This window comes from Triturus cristatus, chromosome 2_1 (assembly GCF_964204655.1).
Source record: "Triturus cristatus chromosome 2_1, aTriCri1.1, whole genome shotgun sequence".
In the NCBI taxonomy this organism is placed as follows: Eukaryota; Metazoa; Chordata; class Amphibia; order Caudata; family Salamandridae; genus Triturus; species Triturus cristatus.
The window spans coordinates 890,974,093-890,994,991 of record NC_140581.1 but is presented as its reverse complement, the minus strand read 5'-3'; the positions used below and the strand labels follow the sequence as shown (position 1 = coordinate 890,994,991).

Sequence of the window (20,899 nt, the reverse complement as noted above, 5' to 3'; positions counted from 1 at the left end):
TCACATGTCAGCTACTTGTCAGGACAAACCAGTGGCTGCTAGGGAAATTCAAGTTGCACTAGAAGCACCGCTCACAGAGCCTCTGTGAAGGCACTGCTCGCTCCATGTTCCCAGAATAATAGGGGAGAGAGCTGTTGCAGAAAGGGAGGGGAGGATGTTTAATTTTTGTCATACTGGGATGTGGACAGGGAATAAGCTACAGAGGGTGGTCTGAGCAGTGGCAGAACATCAGGTAAATATTTACATGTGTGTTACTATATGAAATATACATTTGATTACAATTATTGGTGACTTTTTGACAAAAGCAACAGATCTGCTTTATTAATGTTTGATGTGCTGACCCCTTGATAAAGCCACTAGTCTCACTGACCCTTTGACAAAGCTAATAGGTCTGCCTTACTGAAAGTGACATCCTTTATATTGTTACATCACACAGTCAACCGTGGACAGCTGGAGAGGTTGGCTCCATGGCCTGCGCCCCTAAATAGGGCGGGCAGTCTAATGCCCTTCTTCTGATGGGCCATACTCTGTCAGGCAGTTGGAGAAAGAATATTACACCACCCGGTGGACTGTGCAATATCTTTTTGCAATCTCTAAATTAGGCCAATGGACCAATGGCTTGGCGGGTGGGGTACTCCATCACATTGGCAACATGCTAAGCTGTCCGACAAACTCTAAATCTGGACCTTAATCTTACAGTGATAAATGCATCATGTTCTTTAATAGCCAGCAGGAGTTTGCATCTGTATAAGGATGCAAGACCCTCATGCAAATCTTGATTGTTTATGTTCCTTGTCAATTCATTCTTGCCCTCTGCTGTTTCTTTACTTAAGATTTAGTGTCATATGAAGAGATAACGTTGTGACATATTTCTTAAACCATCTCATAGATTACGATTTTTGATGCAGAGTCAGAAGAGCAGCAGGACATTGATTTAGCAATCTTGACGGCATTACTGAAAGGTAGGTATTGAGGATTGATTGTTCTCTCTTGTATGTTGTTTGCATTAGTGCCTTGAATGAATACTTCATTTTCTGTGCTTCTGTGCTACTATATTATTTTCCTAATCCACTGACATAATAAACAATGCCTCTGTTAATTAAAAACTGCAATTAAGCTTTTTTTTTTGCTCCATATGGGTAAACAAGCAAGAGGTTTTAAAATTTTGTTTTGGCACTATACTTAGCCAGGAAGTCAGTCTCTGAAAAATGAGTCCGTAGATATGGCCTTTCCTATTACTGGTACCCTGGTGGATCACAAATACATACCTGCCAGTTTAACGGGCATATCTTGTGAGACATGAATAATCCCACATGACATCACCAAATTATTTCAGCAGAGTTATCCAGTCTGTGCTCACCTTGACGTGTCTGGCACTATCTGAGAGAAATGTAAAGGACTTAGGCAATCCATATGGGGATGCACCTGAAATCAACACCAGTTTTTCCGCTAACCTTCGTTATCACCCTTGTAAGATGTGGCAGATGAATATATGATGTTACAATGCAAACAATTACAACGCATGCTTTTACAACGCGGTTTTTACATCGCAACTACCATTTCATCGCATGATTTTACAACGCATTTTTAATAACTACCATTACAACGCATTCCATTACAACGCATACTATTAAAACACATAATACTTTTAGGGCAACAGTAGGGTAAGTGTTGGATAGTGTAGGGGTAAAAATTACTATACCCATTCCAGTGAGTGCAACAGTAGAGTAAGTGTTGGATAGTGTAGGGGTCAAAATTACTATTCCCACTCCAGTGAGTGCAACAGTAGGGAAAGTGTTGGATAGTGTAGGGGTAAAAATTACTATTCCCATCTACCCCAAAACCCATACCCACCCTAAAACTAAAAAATCTCTAATACTTACCTTATAATGCTTTGTAATGGCATGCGTTGTAATGGCATGCGTTGTAATGGCATGCCTTGTAGTGACATGCGTTGTAATGGCATGCGTTGTAATAGCATGCATTGTAATGGCATGCGATGTAAAGGCAGTTGCGTTGTAACAGCTGCATTGTAAAAGCAGTGCAAGGTAATGATTGCATTGTAATGGATGTTTCCCGTGGCAGACTCCCAGGTTTGGGGCCCATATTTTTTACTCAAGGTTCCGCGTGCTCCTGTACATGGACAGAGACATAAAGACCTATGCTTGTGCACTCCACATTGGTAATATCTGGGATTTCATATTAACTAGGTTTGCTGCTCTTTACAAATTATTTACTATTCTGTATTATGAAATATATATCTTTTCATTGGGTGGCATGTAGTTCTATAGACTATATAAAAATGTAACTGCTTTTTGAACAGTGATTGCAGGAAAAATGCAATTGATCCCTCTGTCTGTGCTTGTCCTGTGCCAGCACATTTTCACATGAGAGGCCTAAGCGCTCTGTGTTGTTAGGTTGAATGAATAGAATTGCTTTCTATAATCTCTAAGGTGGGAGATCGTAGTAACCTGTAAATTGAAATGCATATGCATCTGTTTGTGAAGTTATTCATTTTGAAAGTTAGAAGAGATCTAGGGCCAGATGTATGACCATTGGATTTTGCAACTTGCAATTTGCGACAAATTGCGAGTCGCAAAATCCAATGTACAACAGTGTCTCAGACACTGTTTGCGATTCCCAATGGGGGGGTGCTAATTGCATGCCTCATGAATATTAATGAGGCTGTCGCAATTTGCGACCCCATTGGGAATGGCTGGTACTCCCAGGGATGGTGGCCTGCTGGGCTCAGCAGACCTCCATGTCTGGGACTGCTTTGTCAATAAAGCAGTTTTTTTTTAAATGCAGCCTGTTTTCCTTAAAGGAAAACGGGATGCATTTAAAAAATAAAAATGAAACTTTTCAGTTTCATTTTTTAAGGGCAGGTAGTGGTCCCTGGGACCACTGCCTGCCCTTAAAAAATATTTGTGCATGCATTCCCAAAGAGGATGGGGGGAGGATGTGGTCTGATGGCTAGATTGCCGATTTTGGAGCTGGGAAACAAAGGTTCGAGCCTCGGGGTCACGTCCAGATCCTGTGATTCTGGGTAAATCACTTAATCTCCCCCTGCCTACCCAAAAAATTAATGTGTCCTTGTGTAACGTAACCTGTGCTCATGTAAAGCGCTCCAATACCTTCGGGTCGAGTTCGCGCTATATGAATCTGCAACAAAAAAAAGGGGAAGGTGTCCCCTGGGGAACCCTTCCCGTATGCAAGTGCCTTACCATCCTTCTGAGAAGGGTGGTAAACTGCGAGTGTTTTGTGACCGCATTTGCGGTAGCAAAACATTCATACATGAGTTATGGACTCGTTATTAGGAAGGGATGCCCTTGGCATGCCCCTTCCTAATAGCGAATCGCTAACCCTATTATGCGAGTCGCTAATTCATTGACGACTCGCAAAATAGGGTTAGTAAATTGGGCTGACCTATTTTGCGGTCGCAACGGGGCTGGAATTCCCTTTGCAACCTCAAACAATGGTCGTACATCTGGCCCATTATTTTTAAATACGTATTTAAAAATTTACTCTCCGGTCTAAAAAAATCCTTGTCCTCTGACTACTTTGCTGAGCCCCAGTGAGTGTATTCCTGGGGACCGGAGGGCAGCTCTGTGGCCTGACAGAAAAGCCAGAAACCTGCCTCTCTCCCTAAAACAAACACTTCTGCACTCTTAAAACTGATCCTTAACCTGTGTTAGACTGAGCTTTAGACCCGTGCAGCCAAATACCATGTATCCACATAGATTTAGCTGTCTGAACCTGGTCCTGAAGATGTCTTTACCACCCTGCAGGCATTGAAAGCAATTAATCGAAAAGGAGAAAAGGTCAGTGGGATACTGTAATAACGTGCACCCTATAAAGCAGACTGACTTCACACAAGATACCCAGTCCATGTAAAGAATAAGACACTCTAGTGGGCACATAGTGACTTCCCCCATGAGCAACATAGGCAGACTGAGGCCTTCTACTGTTCATTTTCGTTTTTCACTATTTTCGGTGCTCGATGTTTGTATTTATTCAATGGAAACTGCTGCAAAAAGGCTGTTTTGTGGTTGTATTCGTGCATTTTATTTTTGCTTTAACATATTTGTAATTAAATCCACTAAGGGATATCACCTATCCGAAGTAAATTTTTCCCGTTATCTAATTTGTTTTGTTGACCTTATTTATATCTTTCAATTTCCACTTTTCTAAGCCTTGTTGTGTCAAATTACATTTTTTTTAAAATTATTTTTGTAACATATTGGTTTGTCCATGAAAGTTCTTTAGCTCTTAAATATATTGATATAATAATTGCTTTTGCTTCACAGCCTAACATCTGTGAAAGGGAAAGTATTTGAAACTGGCATGCTTTACTGAAAATGTAACAAGCAGATGCAATTTGGGAAAATGTAGTTTGGCTTGGTAGGTTCCTTCTGAACAGTCTTTTGTATCGTCACTGCCCCATTACAGCTTTCGAAATAGATTCATTATAAGCAATCTAATTACAGTGTGTATTATATTCGTTTATGGCTTTTGTTGAGGCTGGACCAGCCCAATTCTTAAGCCTGAGTTCCGTTCGAGACACTTCACCCAGAAATTAATTTCCTCCCAAACCTAAAATAGACCCTTAGACTTGAATGCACTATTTTAAAATGATTTTCAGTCCATAAACATATGGTATATGGATTTATCTCGAGAAAAGGGGTATAATACATTGAGTAAGTCTTGCAGATACAAACGTTTATCAATGACGTAAATAGCATACCTTTAATAAATACAGGGACCCCAGGAAGCAGCGTGGAGTACCTTTTCCATGCATTACATACACTTTCAACAACATGATTGTTATATCAAACAGGCATGTAGTATCTTATTATAAACCTTAGTTAAACTAATACAAATACACAACTGCTCTTATAATATAATGCCAGTCATTAGCACTGAAACAGTACTATTCAAATGTATATTTCTCATATTTCAATTAAGTATATTTACAAATGTAAGCACTTCGTGCAAGTTGTGACAATTTTCCAGAAGTAACTTAGGCACTTTTAGAACAACATACTGAATATATTGCTGTTCAATTTGAAGCGAATCAGAACATCAGTTCTGTTAAGCAGCACTTGTCATTTGAAGCATACAAGAACATAAATTGATTATGGGTGCTGTCAAAAGCTTCACATCAGAACTTTTGCTGTGTTTGTATGTGAGCTAAGTCTCAGATATAGTTTTAGAACACCATCTCACATCACACCCTAATCAACAGATTCTACAACATCAGCATGCAGCAAAACACCCTCAAGTGGATCACCTCCTCCCTTACAGGACCCAAACAGAGCATCCGGCTGCCTCCCTTCAACTCCGCACTAAAGGACATCATATGCGGTTTACAAAAAGGATCATCCTTCAGTCTCACCTTGTTCAACGCCTATATGAACACCCTTCTAGACATCATCAGATCCCACGGCCTCAACATAATTTCAGACACAGACAACACTCAACTTATCCTCTCGCTCACTGAAGACATCTCCACCACCAGAACCAACTGTTGTTACTTGTAATGCTAATTACTTTCCTATCTTGCATATATTTTTTAGTTGCATCACAGTTGTTTCACAATAGAGCACAATACTTTCAATAAATATTGTAACTTTACTCATGTATTTCTTTTGTTTATCATTGCGATGCATGAGTAAGAAAACAAAAGGTGACAATTTCTTTTCATGGTTCCCCCTGGGGGTTAAAGAGTTGTGTTATGGGGTGCCAATTTACCTGTTACTTTGGGAAGGTTAGGAGGATAGTTAGGGCACTATGAGCTAGTCGGATTTGGGCTCGTAGACGCTGATGTGGCATGGTGACTCAGTCCCTACATTCTGATGTCCTGTAGTCCCAGGCATAGTTCTGTTTCTATACAGAATCCCAACACAACTTCTGCGATGCCATGACCAACGTAGCCAACTGGATGATTAACAACTGCCTTAAACTCAACTCCAACAAAAACGGAAGTAATGATTTTTGGGAAGAATAATTCCCTGTGGAACCACAGCTGGTGACCAGCAGAACTTAGACCGACATCCACACCAACAGACCATGCACGCAACATAGGCAGCATCCTAAATGGTGAACTAAACATGAAGCGACAAGTGAATGCAGTCGCCTCCTCTTGCTTCCACACCCTTTGCATGCTCTGCAGAATCTTCAGATGGATCACAGTCAATGCCAGAAAGACCATCACTCAGGCCTTTGTCACCAGCCACCTCGACTACGGCAATGCTTTCTACCCCGGCATCTCCAACCAGCTCTTCAGAAAACTCCAGACTATACAGAATGCTGCAGCCAGACTCATCTCGAACCTCCCCAAATGGACCCACATCACCCCCCACCTCAGAAACATCCACTGGCTCCCCATCCAGAAGAGATGCCAGTTCAAGATCCTCACTCACACCTACAAAGCTCTACACAATTAAGGACCACCCAACATCAGCCATTGACTGAACTTCCATCTAACTGCAAGAAACCTGCGCTACTCCTCACGAGCCAGTGCGCACAGCACCCTGCAGCTGTGCAGCCACAGCGAGGGCCTCTCCTTCTCCTATATTGCTGTCAAGACTTGGAACAAACTGCCCCTTCATCTTCGAGCTGCACCCTCCCTGGTGGACTTCAGGAAGAAACTCAAGACCTGGCTCTTCAACAGAGATATCGCACCCACAGCACCCAGATACCCCTAGGGGTAATAGTGCTATGCTATACAAATACTGATTGATTGATTGAGAACAAATAAGATTGGAAACAATGTGAAGTAAAATGCACACTTCAAAGTATTCCTGTGAGGCTCAATTTATTTGCTGCCAAAGTGGAGTAATGTCAAGGACTATGGGGCTTACCTCCTTTAGACTTTCCTATGAGATTTGACATTTATGTGTCATTTTCATGTAATGTCCAGAGTTGCATATTAGTCTGTGTAATTGAAATACAAAAACAGTATGGCATTAAATCTGCACCAGGTGCAAACAAAGTGATTTACATATTGCAACTATGCATTAGTATTAGAAACATGTTTTCCAAAATAAATCAGCCTAAAAATGTTCTAAAGTTTTACTAAATAGCAGTTTTAGCTTTAACAACCACTTATAGATTTGATTTGTCAACATATGTTCCTTCATGATACATTAGGATTACCGTCCATTTTCACCTGAATTTGTTTTAGTGAGCTTACTAGGGGTAGTATTTGGTCCAGTATATGTGAGTGGTGTTTGAAAGATAAGCAACTGGCAGTGGGAGAGTCAAAGTGTGTTTTTCCTCTATTGATTGTATCTAACAAGCCCCGGTTGTAAAATGAGATAATGCATTTTTATGTCTCAATGTTTACGTTTATTTGTGTGAAAGGAACACAACGCCATCTAGGAACCTTGAAAGAAAATGTAAGATAACTATGACCTAATGCAAGAATCACATGTTATTTTAGTCCACGCATAAATGGGCACACATATACGTTTTTTTAATTAAGACTTTTTTTGTTTTTGTGAAGGCATAAATAAAGAGGAGACAGAACAGGGTGGAAGCAGGGCTCGGGTTCGGGGTACACAAGGGTTGACGGCGTCCACCCACTCTTTTCACAGGGTGGACGCCGTCCACCCTGCCAAGAAGTTGAGCCCCAGTTTAAAATATGCTGAACTCGTCCCGGTGTAAGTTTGAGTAGCGACGTGCAGACAGGGAGGGAGGGTTTCTTATTTGAGACTCCAGCTGGGCCATAACAAAGGCCGAACTTAAGGGTCCATTTGGCCTTCTTTGTCCGAGTATCCAGGCTGGGGACTGCCTGTAGCCTCACACCTAGAAGTAAATGCAGAGGAAGGGAAGCAAAAGCAGCAGCTTTGTTAACACTTCAAAGGCGCAATAGAGAGGCACGATTTTGACTTTGTTTAGACGCCCATACATAATAGATATTCATGCACTGTAAGAATGTCAGATGCATTATTCTGTCCCAGTGCCAAATAACAATTTAAATGCCAGCATCTTTTATTTGTTTTACAGGCCTTTTCATCCCAATGTAGGGTGCCAGATCACTTTGCAACAAACATATATAATATATTGTCAATAAATCACACAAGTTGGTAAATCATTGTACAGGATGAGTTACATAAGACAGTGAGGGTTACTGAGCGTAGGAGTCACATATCATCCTTCATAGCTCACTGCTATACTAGAAGGATTACAATGCAACTGCATGTAACAAAAGTATATCTTTGTTCAAGTTAGTCACCTACTAACCTATCTACATAAAATAAGATTTGCCATCTGCATGTTACATGATGTGCTTTGCAGGAGGCACATTAACCCTGTATGCTACTTTAAGTCAATAGTAGGACTAGAAAAAAACAGATCTTTCCATCAAATGTGTTAACCACCAGGTAGCTAAAGCAATCACATATACATGGAAATGTGCTGTGCATGGAATATTACGCCTGGTGGGGTAGGCTGGCAGCAGAGTTAGTTTGTCAATCCTTGGGTAAATGAACCTGTCACATGCCGTGATGTCACTTTCTGTGATGTCACTTCCTGCAATGCCACCAGCCGTGATGTCACTTCCTGTGATACTACCTAACTTGGAGAGTCCCCCCACTTCTTTTTTTTAGGGTGGAAGGCACCTGCACACTACAAGATAAAAAAACAAAAACATAGCGAAGAATAAATAAGTACGTTTTGGATCAGCCAAACAATGAATAGACCCATTGCACAAGTTCTATGAGTGAAATAGCATTACCATGGTACACATATACTTTTTGTTTTGAAAAGAGAACTGTCTTGATACACGGATTGAGGACAAAAATCCCACAAGCCACCAAAAAAAAGGATTTCTGGAAGGTCCAGACACATGCATCAAGGAATTCCTCAGAGATCATTACATGTGGTTTACTTAGAGAAATAGCACCAACAAAACGTTAAACTTAGGAAATAGTTGCAAAATTCCAAATCACTTAAATCAAATAAATATAATTTAATGGCTAAAAAGACACCGATATGAAGAAAATCGAATGTAGAGAAAAATGTATATTTAAGCAACAAAAGGGACTCTGTAGGATACAACGGAAATTCAATAGTAATGGGACGTTGCTAACTGGAATGTAAGCTATGTCTGAAGCTGTCTGCTGATGGAGTGTAATTTACTGGAAATAATTGTAATGCAATGGGCTTGATGCTCAGCACACAGGATTTGTTATGCCATCAATGCAGTAGTACATTTTGGAAACTTCTTTGGCAAGCAGGAGGCCATCTTGAATCTTGCATGTTATTCGAAGAGGGGCATCACAGGTGACGATTCGGATTAAAGGAAACCTCAGACTCGTAAAACAGACGGATACCCCTGTTAAATCATTACCATGGTGCACTATCATTTGGATTATGAGGAAACAATAAAAATGCACTAAATGATCAAATGAGGCTTTGCCCATAAATCACCACTTTACCAATCTCGGTTTCTGCCCTGCCTTTTTGTTAGAAACCATAATCCAGAGCCAATCCCAAAATATATGACTGCAGAAAATTCACCGCACTGGATTTTAGCTAGTAGTACATTGCATTCTTGGATGCAAATGTCCTCAAAATCAAATTTGGTGTATGAAAAGTAGAATTTTTCACTAAGTGCTGGAACCTTGTGGGCACCAAGGTGGAACTTAGGTGGTATGCAAAAAGTGTGTGAATCTGTCCCCACGTAGTCAGTTTAGGAATTCAGTATGAGAAAGTTTGCAATGATTCTAGAATACACCTTCATTTGAGACAACCACTTACAATGCAGTAAAATGTTGAAAACACTTTTGGTTATTTTAACTTTCCCTTAAGGGCCTGATTATTTTAGTTATTTATTTATTTAGAAAGTCTTATAGAGCGCAAACAAGATCCTTGCGGATATCAGAGCGCTTTACATAACAACCAACTGTAATTTAAACAAACAATAATGCGCAGGTCACCGTCATATAATAACAACATTTCGTGCAAGAAATCATAGGAGGATTAATCATGGTAATGCATTATATAACAGGCTCTAAAGAACACGGACCTGACTAGATAGTACTCATGTACATTTTACCATGAGCAACGCTTTAACTTCATTTTTTAACGAAGCGGAAGAGGCATTCAGTCTGGTTTCAGGGGGAAGAGAGTTCCAGATTTTGGGCGCCATCCTTGAAAAGGATCGTTTATAAGTTTTCTTCTTGTTGAACATTTGTGGTTTCAGTAGAAGTTTTTTCGCATTCCTAGAGGACCTTAGACCACCAGAGATCGTCAGTTTCTGCGCGAGGTAGCTGGGAGTGTTGTGATGTAGGGCTTTATGAGTCATGCATGCAACTTTTAGATGGATTCTAGCTTCAAATGGTAGCCAATTCAGGGATTTTAGGTCAGGGGAGATGTGAGAATTTCTTTTCGAGCCAGTGATGAGTCTAGCTGCCTCGTTGATAGTCGCTCTTAATGGGGCTATAGCAGCTTTTGGGAGGCCACATAAGGAAACACTTCCGTACTCCACATGAGGGATAACTAGAGCTTGTACTGCCAATTTGAAGTCCTCGCATGGCAGGAAGGGTTTCAGCTCCCTCAATTATGAGTTTGCCGGTGTATCCGGACCTGTGCGTAAACCCCTGTTTATGCACAGAGTGGTATTATGAGTTGGGAGGCATTTAACACACCCAATTACTATCGTAAGAATTAAATACATCCAACATTGTTAAATTTCGGTCAAACCTACTGAAATTTTATGGGGAAAAACCATACTGTTTTTACCGTGTCATACGGATTTTGGTGCGTTAAACACCAACATCTGCATATTATTTCCCAGTCTTAATAGATTTTATTTATCACACCTAATAAATAATATACCTTGTGATATTTTCTTTTATCAGGTGTGTTAAAGAGCACGTATACTTGTAATCCGGGCCTAAGAGTCTACAAAATAGCAGAAACATGACAATCTCAATTATTTTTTATTGTACACTCATTGGTTGATTTCTACTCTTTGATTAATGGACGTCTAGACACTCTTCTAGGCAAATTAACTTCTTTTAAACAAAACTTTTATTTTGCCTTTCTCAATGACAATAAATGAAACAGACCTTGCAGAAGCGGGCAGTGACATAACAATCTGATACATTGCATTGATGAGCATATGGCTCACACAGACCATAGTAAGTGTTTTTAGGTTAATATATGTGCATTGAACAGTGGTCCACAAACATAAAAGTGTGACAGCAGTCCAAGGCCCCATAGAATTAACATTCCACCGGTTAATTAACAGAACATTTACATACATCTAGAGAGGAATGTATTATATCAATTCTTATGTGTATTCGTTAACCCCGACAATATAATGCGTATTTGTTATCATTGTTGTTATTGCTAGGTAGGATCTCTGAAGCCACCGTATATCCCAAGGCTTGCAAGCTGTAGGTTGAAGTGAAGCAAGTGTATCTGCAGAGTCATAGCAAAAGGTGGGCATCAAGGAGCCAATCTGCCAATTTGGGTAGCAAGCCTCTCAACGATGCTATGGCCATCAGGGGCGTTGCTACCATTGGTGCAGCCGGTGCAATGCAAGGGGCCCAGAGTTGGGATCTGTCCTGCACCAGCTGATGTTATTTCAGAGGCTACCTGTTCTGCTTTTTTTAGTCACAGTGCATGTCAGGGGCTTGGCTGTGTTTACTCTTCAGGGTGAAGTGTATAGAAGGGGTAGAGGATAAGGAAACAATAACAAAGAGAGAGGGGAAAGGGATGAAAGAAAAAGAGAGGGTGAAAGAATATGGATAAGGCCAGGAAAAGGTGACAGAATGGGAGAAGGAAATAAGGTTGAGTGATAAAGGAGATAAGGATGAGCATAGAGGTAAAGGGAAAAGGAAGAGTAAGGAACCAGAAATAAGGAGAGAAGGGATGAAAGAATTGAGGGTGAGTGAGAGATAGAGAGGGGAAAGAGAGAAACTGGGAAAGGGGATAGAGAGAAGAGCATTAAATGGATGAAGAAAGTGATGGGCATGCTTCACCTCATTTATAGCAGTATATTAATACCCGCTGGCTGGGCCTAGCTTCATTGCTTGCTCTGGGTACCAGCACCCTCGAATTTTAGTCCACTGAGGTATGTTAACAACTCAGTCCTTTCTTCAACTCAAATATGATTTTCACTTCTGAGACGTTAAACCTTTAGCCTCCATTTCTCTTGTGCCAATTATGCATTCATCCACCCATGCATACATACGCCTGTCCATCCCACTGTCTGTTCGTCTATCCGACTGGCCTTGTGTGTTTTTTTTGTCTCAAAAATATGTGTGTGTTTTTTGTGGTAGTTGTATTTCTGTAAGTGTATGTCTGCTTGTGTACTTGGGATTCTGTATGTTTTTGTGCTATGTGATGAATATCTTTATATCTGTAAGTTTTTGAGGACCAGCATGATTGGCTAAGCAATTCAGCTTTGTAGCACCTATCATTAATACATTGCTGCTTCAACATGAAGGATCCTTAACCCCTTCGCTGCTAGGCCTTTTCCCCTCCTGTGCTAAGCCTTTTTTGGGCATTTGGGGTAGTGCGCGCTTAGGCCCCTGTAACCTTTTGACCACATTAGGTATCCACGCCAAATTTGCGTCCTTTTCTTCCAACATCATGGGGATTCTAAAGGTACCCAGGGAATGTGGATTCTCCTAGAGGGTTCCCAGAAATTAGTCAAAATACAGCAAAACATTGTTGTTTTTGTGAAAAATGGGAAAAACGGGCTGCAAATGAAAGCGTCTGGGTTTTTCTCTGCAAATGGTATCAAAAAAGGGTTTGTGGGGCTGAAATCACCATTTCTCCAGCTTTTAGGGAATGACAGAATTTTGTCAGAAAACCAACATTTTTTACACAGTTTTGGCATTTTTCTGGGACATACCCTATTTTTGCTATTTTTTGTGCTTTCAACCTCCTTCCAGTTAATGGTAGAAATGGGTACAAAAGCAATAATGGACACTGGAAAGCTATACATTTTTAAAAAGTAGACAAAATTCTGAATTCAGCAAGGGGTCATTTGTGTAGATCCATCAAGGTTTCTTTATAGAAACTACCAGTTAAATATAGGAAAAATTAAAAATTAGTTGAAAAAAGCAGCCTTTTGTGTCAACGTTTTCACCTGTAACTTCTTCTAATTATGAGATCTCTTTGAAAGCAATGTACCGTTACATCCGCTGGACCTTCCTGGTTGTGGGGATATATAGGACTTGTAGGTTCACCAAGAGCCCAACGAACCCAGAGTAAAAAACTGAGCAGCATTTTGTAATGGTTTTTTATTATGTTCCGGGTATATAGCAATTATTGTGGGAAAATGTATACATGGAAAAATCGGTATGAAAGACACCTATGTATTTCTGAAATGGGAACAAATTCCAGAGTTTAGAAACAGTGCATATTTGCACATTTTCGAAATTGGGAATACTCATAATAGCATGAGAATTATTGGTCATTTTTCAAAATGACTTTTTTTTTACACAATGTATTTCATTTGGAAGGGAGAAATGCATCAAAAATCAATGGGTAATAACAGTTGCTTTACAAATATGAACTACCCCAAGTCTCCCGATAAAAATGGTACCTCACTTGTGTGGGTAGGCATAGTGCCCACGACAGGAAATGGCTCAAAACCTAACGTGAACACACCACATTTTCACAATGAAATTTTACACATTTTCTGCGAAGAGTCTAGCTGTAGTTTTTGAACCCTAGCTCTGCCGGCACCTAGGGAAACCTAGCAAACCTATACATTTTTTAAAACTAGACACCCAGGGGAATCCAGGATGGGGTGACTTGACTGCCTCCCACCATGATCTGTTACCCAGAATCCCTTGCAAACCTATAAAATTGACCAAAAAAACACATTTTCCCCACATTTCTGTGATGGAAAGTTCTGGAATCTGCGTGGATCCACAAATTTCCACCCACCCCGCATTCCCCAAAGTCTTACGAGAAACATTGTACCTCACTTGTGCAGGTTGGCCTACTGCCCACGACAGGAAATGGCGCAAAATGCAACGTGGTCACACCTCAATTTTGCAGTGAAAAATGACCCTTTTTTTGCCAAAGTGACTAGCTGTAGTTTTTGAACCCTAGTTCTGCCGACACCTAGGGAAACCTAGCAAACCTATATATTTTTGAAAACTAGACACCCAGGGGAATCCAGGATGGGGTGACTTGAGTGCCTCCCACCAGGGTCTGTTACCCAGAATCCCTTGCACACGTAAAAAATTGACTAAAAAAACAAACACATTTTCCCCACATTTCTGTGATGGAAAGTTCTGGAATCTGCGTGGATCCACAAATTTCCACCCACCCCGCGTTCCCCAAAGTTCTACGAGAAAAATGGTACCTCACTTGTGCGGGTCGGCCTAGTGCCCGCGACAGAAAACGGCACAAAACGCAACGTGGTCACACCTCAATTTTGCAGTGAAAAATGACCCTTTTTTGGCAAAGTGACTAGCTGTAGTTTTTGAACCCTAGCTCTGCCGGCACATAGGGGTTGCAGGGGATTCTGGGTAAGGAAACATTGGGGGATCCATGCAAGCCATACCTCCCTGGAAGCCGCCGGGTGTCTAGATTTCAGAAATGTATGGGTTTGGTAGGTTTCCCTAGATGGCCGCCGAGCACCGGGCCACAAACCCAAGTGACCCCCCTTGCAAAACCAGGTGGTTTTGCGATAGGCCATTTTGATGTCGCCTCACTACGTTTTGGGCCCTTGCCTGTCGCGGGTACTTGGGCCTCCCACACAAGTGAGGCACCATTTTTCCTGGGAGACCTGGGGGAACGCTGGGTGGTGGAAAATTTGTGTGAGCCCCGTGATGCCACAACTTTCCCACACCAAAATGTGTGAAAAACGTGATTTTTTTCAGCTAAAATTGAGGTTTGCAGGGGATTCTGGGTAAGGAAACGTTGGGGGATCCATGCAAGCCATACCTCCCTGGAAGCTGCCAGGAGTCTAGTTTTCAGAAATGTATAGGTTTGGTAGGTTTCCCTAGATGGCCGCCGAGCACCGGGCCAAAAACCCAAGTGACCCCCCTTGCAAAACCAGGTGGTTTCGTGATAGGCCATTTTGATGTTGCCTCACTACGTTTTGGGCCCTTGCCTGTCACGGGTACTTGAGCCTCCGACACAAGTGAGGCACCATTTTTACCGGGAGACTTGGGGGAATGCTGGGTGGTGGTAAATTTGTGTGAGCCCGGTGATGCCACAACTTTCCCACACCAAAATGTGTGAAAAAAGTGATTTTTTATGCTAAAATTGAGGTTTGCAGGGGATTCTGGGTAAGGAAATGTTGGGGGATCCACGCAAGCCATACCTCCCTGGAAGCCGCCAGGTGTCTAGTTTTCAGAAATGTATGGGTTTGGTAGGTTTCCCTAGATGGCCGCCGAGCACCGGGCCAAAAACCCAAGTGACCTCCCTTGCAAAACCAGGTGGTTTTGCGATAGGCCATTTTGATGTCGCCTCACTACGTTTTGGGCCCTTGCCTGTCGCGGGTATTTGGGCCTCTGACACAAGTGAAGCACCATTTCTACCGGGAGACCTGGGGGAATGCTGGGTGGTGGTAAATTTGTGTGAGCCCGGTGATGCCACAACTTTCCCACACCAAAATGTGTGAAAAAAGTGATTTTTTCAGCTAAAATTGAGGTTTGCAGGGGATTCTGGGTAAGGAAACGTTGGGGGATCAATGCAAGCCATACCTCCCTGGAAGCCCCCGGATGTCTAGTTTTCAGAAATGTATGGGTTTGGTAGGTTTCCCAGGATGGCCGCCGAGAACCGGGGCAAAACCCAGGTGACACCCCTTGCAAAACCAGATTGTTTAGACATAATTAATTGTTTGTTTCTACAGCGTGAGAATTTTGGAACAATATTGCAATGAAAATGTGACAGACATTTTGAGGTTTGCAGGACATTGAGGATAAAAAAACTTTTTGAATTCACAAGAGAGACATCACCATGAACTCCCATGAGTTTACGACAATATCTACAGTTGGTGGGTTATTCTTACATGGAAAGTACACCTTGGCAGAGAAACTAAAGACAAAGATTCCTGCACAACCATCTATTCCTCAAACACACACACATACTGGTTGGATTTGGCACGAGGGCGAGTCATGGTTCAGTGTATTAAATTTTATTAACAAGAGATTTCACAAAAATGAAATGCACTGTTAATAATTGAAAGGGCGAGAAACTGAACCATTGACTCACAGCTCGTGAGCTGTAAAGCCACGACAAGGCACGAACCTCTTTACAGGCCATTCATACACCTTTCATACGTGTGAGACAAACAAAACCATTCACACCGCCAGCCGCGGGCCCATCACATAACAAAACTCACACCAGCACACAGCGCCATTCAAGGGCCCATCACTTTCACACGCCCACATTCCTGACACAGCAACTACACAAGCTGATGGATTGCGTGGAGTGGCACTCAGCTAGCAGTGTGTGTAGTGACCAGCAGCAAGTCACTACTCACACACAGCCAGCCGAGCACCAGTCCACGCACACCGCTAGCCGAGCGCCAGTCCACGCACACCGCTGGCCAAACACCAGTCCACGCACACCGCTAGCCAAGCGCCAGTCCAGGCACACCGCCAGCCAATCGCCAGTCCAGGCACACCGGCAGCCAATCGCCAATCCACGCACACCGCCAGCCAAGCTCCAGTCCATGCACACCACCAGCCAAGTGCCAGTCCACGCACACCGCCAGTCCACGCACACCGCCAGCCAAGTACCAGTCCACGCACACCGCCAGCCAAGCACCATTCCACGCACACCGCCAACCAAGTGCCAGTCCACACACGCCAACAGCCAAGCGCCATCCTACACATACCGCCATCACATTTAGGATTTTTTTAGACAAAAATAAAAACACAAACAAATCGCAAATAGATACAAATCTACAAACACAAAATCAGAAACTAAATACATTGCACTAACGCCAACCTTGAAACAGAATCAAATTTTCCAAAGAATACAGACCAGGCAGTTCACTTTACAACTCATGAATGCTCCCAAAAATTCTTTTGCGTGTGATACGCTCTAAAACAAGCAGGGATACAACAGCCCAGGTTTAGAAGGACAGTCGGGGCAGTACATACGAATCTCCTTCTGCGTACCTCTTCGCCAACAGACTCTACATCTCCTACTGGGAAAATCTTTTGAGGGTGTGGGAGGAATGTGATCAGGAAAGTGGCGATCTCTCAATCTAGCAACATCCTCCACCACTCCAACTCTAGGAACACTTGCCTGTTCCACTACAACAAGGCTGCCTATTACAGACTCCTGAAACAGTGTCCACTTTGGCCAATTCCCTGAACACCCGCACACCAGTGTAGAAGTTATCTACATATAAATGGTGGCCTTTGTTAAAAAATCCTCTACCAAGTTCCCAAACAATTTTCTCAGTCACTTCAAAAGTGGACGGACAACCAGGGGGGTTAATCCTGGATTCCTTACCGGTGTACACCCTGAAATTAGAGGCATATCCAGTCCTACTGTCACACAGCATATACAGCTTAATTCCATAGCGTGCCCTCTTACTAGGAATGAATTGCCTAAAAACCAAGCGGCCCTTGAACAACACCAAAGACTCATCCACTGCAATTTCTTTCCCAGGAACATAGATCTCAGAAAATCGATCAACAAAGTGATCGAGGACAGGCCTAATCTTAAAAAGACGGTCACACTCAGGGTGATCTCGTGGCAACGCTAAACCATTATCAACAAAATGCATCATCCGAAGCAGAAGCAAATGCCTGTAACGACTCATGACTGCCGGAAAAATAGCAGTTGCCATCAAGGGACTAGTAGACCGATATGAAGACATTGACATCGATGGCTTCCTTAGCAAGCCCATCAAAAAAGTTAAACCCAAGAACCTCTTCATCTCTTCAAGATTTGTGGGAGTCCACCGGGTAGCTCTAGAGTGTGGCTTAAGACTGGCACTGTTGTCCCTCAAAAACTGTTCGGCATACAAATTAGTCTGCTCAACAATCTATGCCAAAAACACATCGTCCATAAACAACTGAAAAAAAATTATCGGCAAAAAGTTTTCAGTATCACTCTACACCCTGGAACACCAGTAAAGTCTGGCAATGCCGGCTGCACCATGCCAGGGGCAACCCAGAGGTCATCACTTTCAAAGGGAAGCCTTGCAGCCCCAGATGCCTCTTGCCGCACTACACCAACGGGAAGCCTTGCAGCCGCAGGCTGCAGCCCAGAAGCCTCTTGCCGCACTACACCAACGGGAAGCCTTGCAGCCCAAGGCTGCAGCCCAGATGCCTCTTGCCGCACTATCGGCACATCAATCTCCTCCTCTAACACAGGCACTTCATCCGCACTAAGAGTATCTTCATCTTCCGATGACTCCATATGGAGAGAAAACTCACTGCCAGAATCGTCCCCTGCCTCCTCTGCCTCAGATGCAGAGTCAGTCTCTGAACCATGGTCAGAGGAAGTCTCAAAAAGCAAACCAACAACCTGCTGAGCAGTAATCCTGCGGCTAGCCATTATACTTACTAATATAGAAGACTGCACAAACAAGTCAACAACAACCAACAATGTGCAATCCAAGTAAGTAAAGAAATGTGTACCTTTATCACAAAGATCAATGTACTCAAAAACTATAGAATTCACTTACAAGAGACAGCTACACTCACCAGAACCTACTCTGCAGAGACACAGCAAAAACCAACGATATCCAACTAGAAAGAAGAAAAAAAAACAAATTACTCACAAGACAACAAAATACACATCGAGCACAAATGCAAACTGTTTTTGACACTCAAAAACCAAACATACTGCTATTATTACACCATTTGCAAAAAACAATTCATGCAGAGAAATCAAACTCATTTACATTGTACAAAAAAAAGTCTCTTACCAAACTACACAAACAGCAGAACCACCAGTAACGAAACCGCAAACTGGAAAGCCTTCACCTAGAACAAAAAAGTTTAAAAAAAAAAACATTACAATTGCAATTCACAAAAAATATAACAAAAAACATTATAACATGCCATGTTACTACCCAAATTAGGCTAATATGTCCGGGGGGGGGGCCTGAATACATATTACAAAAAAAATTGCCCCCTGGAAGCGACCCTTGCCCAAGGGGTCACTTCCATTTTTATTTAAACTAATTCCCTGGTGTCTAGTGGGGGTTTCTGCCTCCCCTGGGGCCAGAAAGGGCAAAAAAGGGGCCAATCTGCCCCCGGGGGGGGGGGGCAGAATTCCCCATACAAGAAAAAATGGCCCCCGGAAGTGACCCTTGCCCAAGGGGTCACTTCCATCATATTTTTTAAATGTTCCCTGGTGTCTAGTGGGGGTTTCTGCCTCCCCTGGGGGCAGAAAGGGCAAAAAAGGGGCCGATCTGCGCCCGGGGGAGGACAGAATTCCCAATTTAAAAAAAATGGCCCCCGGAAGTGACCCTTGCCCAAGGGGTCACTTCCATCAAATTTTTTACAATTTCCCTGGTGTCTAGTGGGGGTTTCTGCCCCCCTGAAAAGCCCAAAAAACAAGGCGATCTGCCCCCAGGGAAGGCAGAGTATCATAAAAAAATACTGTCCCCCGGGAAGCGACCCTTGCTCAAGGGGTCGCTTCCCAATCGAAGCACAAATAAATCCCTGGGTCTAGTGGGCTTTTCTGCCCCTCCCTAGGACCAGAAACGGCTTAACATAAGCCCGATCTGCCCCCATGGGGGGCAGAAAAGTCTTAATTTAAAATTTGGCCCCCAGGAAGCGACCCTTGCCCAAGGGGTCGCTTCCTTTACGCTAAAAAAACATCCCTGGTGTCTAGTGGGGCATCCCTGCTCCACGATCGCGACGCTGTGCGCGATCGTGAAGCAGGAATGCCCAGCATTGAGACATCAGGGGGGAGGAAATACTCTTTCCTCTCCCCCGATGCCTCAAGGCATCCTAATTTGCCCCCCCCGCCCCACTGGAGGCAAAACACGTACCTCCTTCGTTGGACGCGCTGGAAGAAATGAATTCCAGCGCGTCCAACGCTTCCTGATGACGTCGGCGCGCGCTGTGCGCGCTGACGTCATGGGAAAGCGTGGGGGGCTCGGGGGTGGCAGCGGAAACTCTTCCGCTGCCATCCCCCTCTGTGGGGGCAAGATCGATGCCCCAGGGGCTGTGCTCATGACGGAGCGGTTCCGTCATAAGCACAGCCCAACCGATGCTCATGACGGAACCGCCCCGTCATGAGCATCGAAGGGGTTAAAATGGACGGAAGGGGTCATTCGGATTGCTACACCAGGAAAATGGTTACATTAGGATTACAAAATATTGTAAAATTCTTGTTTGAGCCACAAAAATCGTTCCAGGTACAAAATCCTCAATTATAACAAGGATGGTATGCAGTTCCTAATGTGAATGCAGGCGAATGTGTGTTGAGAAATGGGCTCTACTTGAGAGTAAGTAGTTGCGCAAGAAGGGGAGAAGAAACTTCTCCTTGTTGGAAAAAGACCCTCACACACCCAGCCAGCTAGATGTCTTGCTTCATCATCGGGTCTGCTCCTTATCAGGGCGGCGCTGCAATCCCCGATCGGCACCCAAGATGGGGGCTTCCTGGCGGAAATCTTTTTTCCAAAGGCCGGTAGGTGAAGTGCGTGTGAGGGCCCTAAATTGTGTAGGTGATAATGATGTGTAGGAAAAAGTAAAATAGGGGAGAAGGTCCACTCAGAAAATGTTAATGAACGTGGCCCCTACCCTAATTAAAAATGAGACAAAAAACGCTAATCCCAACTCTAAGGATGTGGGGTTTATGCGTCTGTCAAGCGGTCAACATGTTTCTTGCCCTTAAGTCTATTTGATGGCAATTCGTCAGGACCAAAGAATCTACCTACACTTAAATGGTGGTGGTCTATAGTACAGTATACAGGTGACCACCCTTACAGCAC

General features: G+C 43.1%; 1 protein-coding gene across 3 annotated transcripts in view; it reads left to right on the top strand.

Annotated features, from left to right (window-relative positions):
• TRPM6 (transient receptor potential cation channel subfamily M member 6) overlaps window positions 1-20,899 on the top strand; it is a 671,614-nt gene that overhangs the window by 221,922 nt on the left and 428,793 nt on the right. For all 3 annotated transcript variants that reach the window (XM_085633062.1, XM_085633061.1, XM_085633064.1), the window contains one exon: window positions 890-962. In XM_085633062.1, the coding sequence (XP_085489188.1) occupies window positions 890-962 (73 nt within the window). The remainder of the gene's footprint in view (window positions 1-889; window positions 963-20,899) is intronic.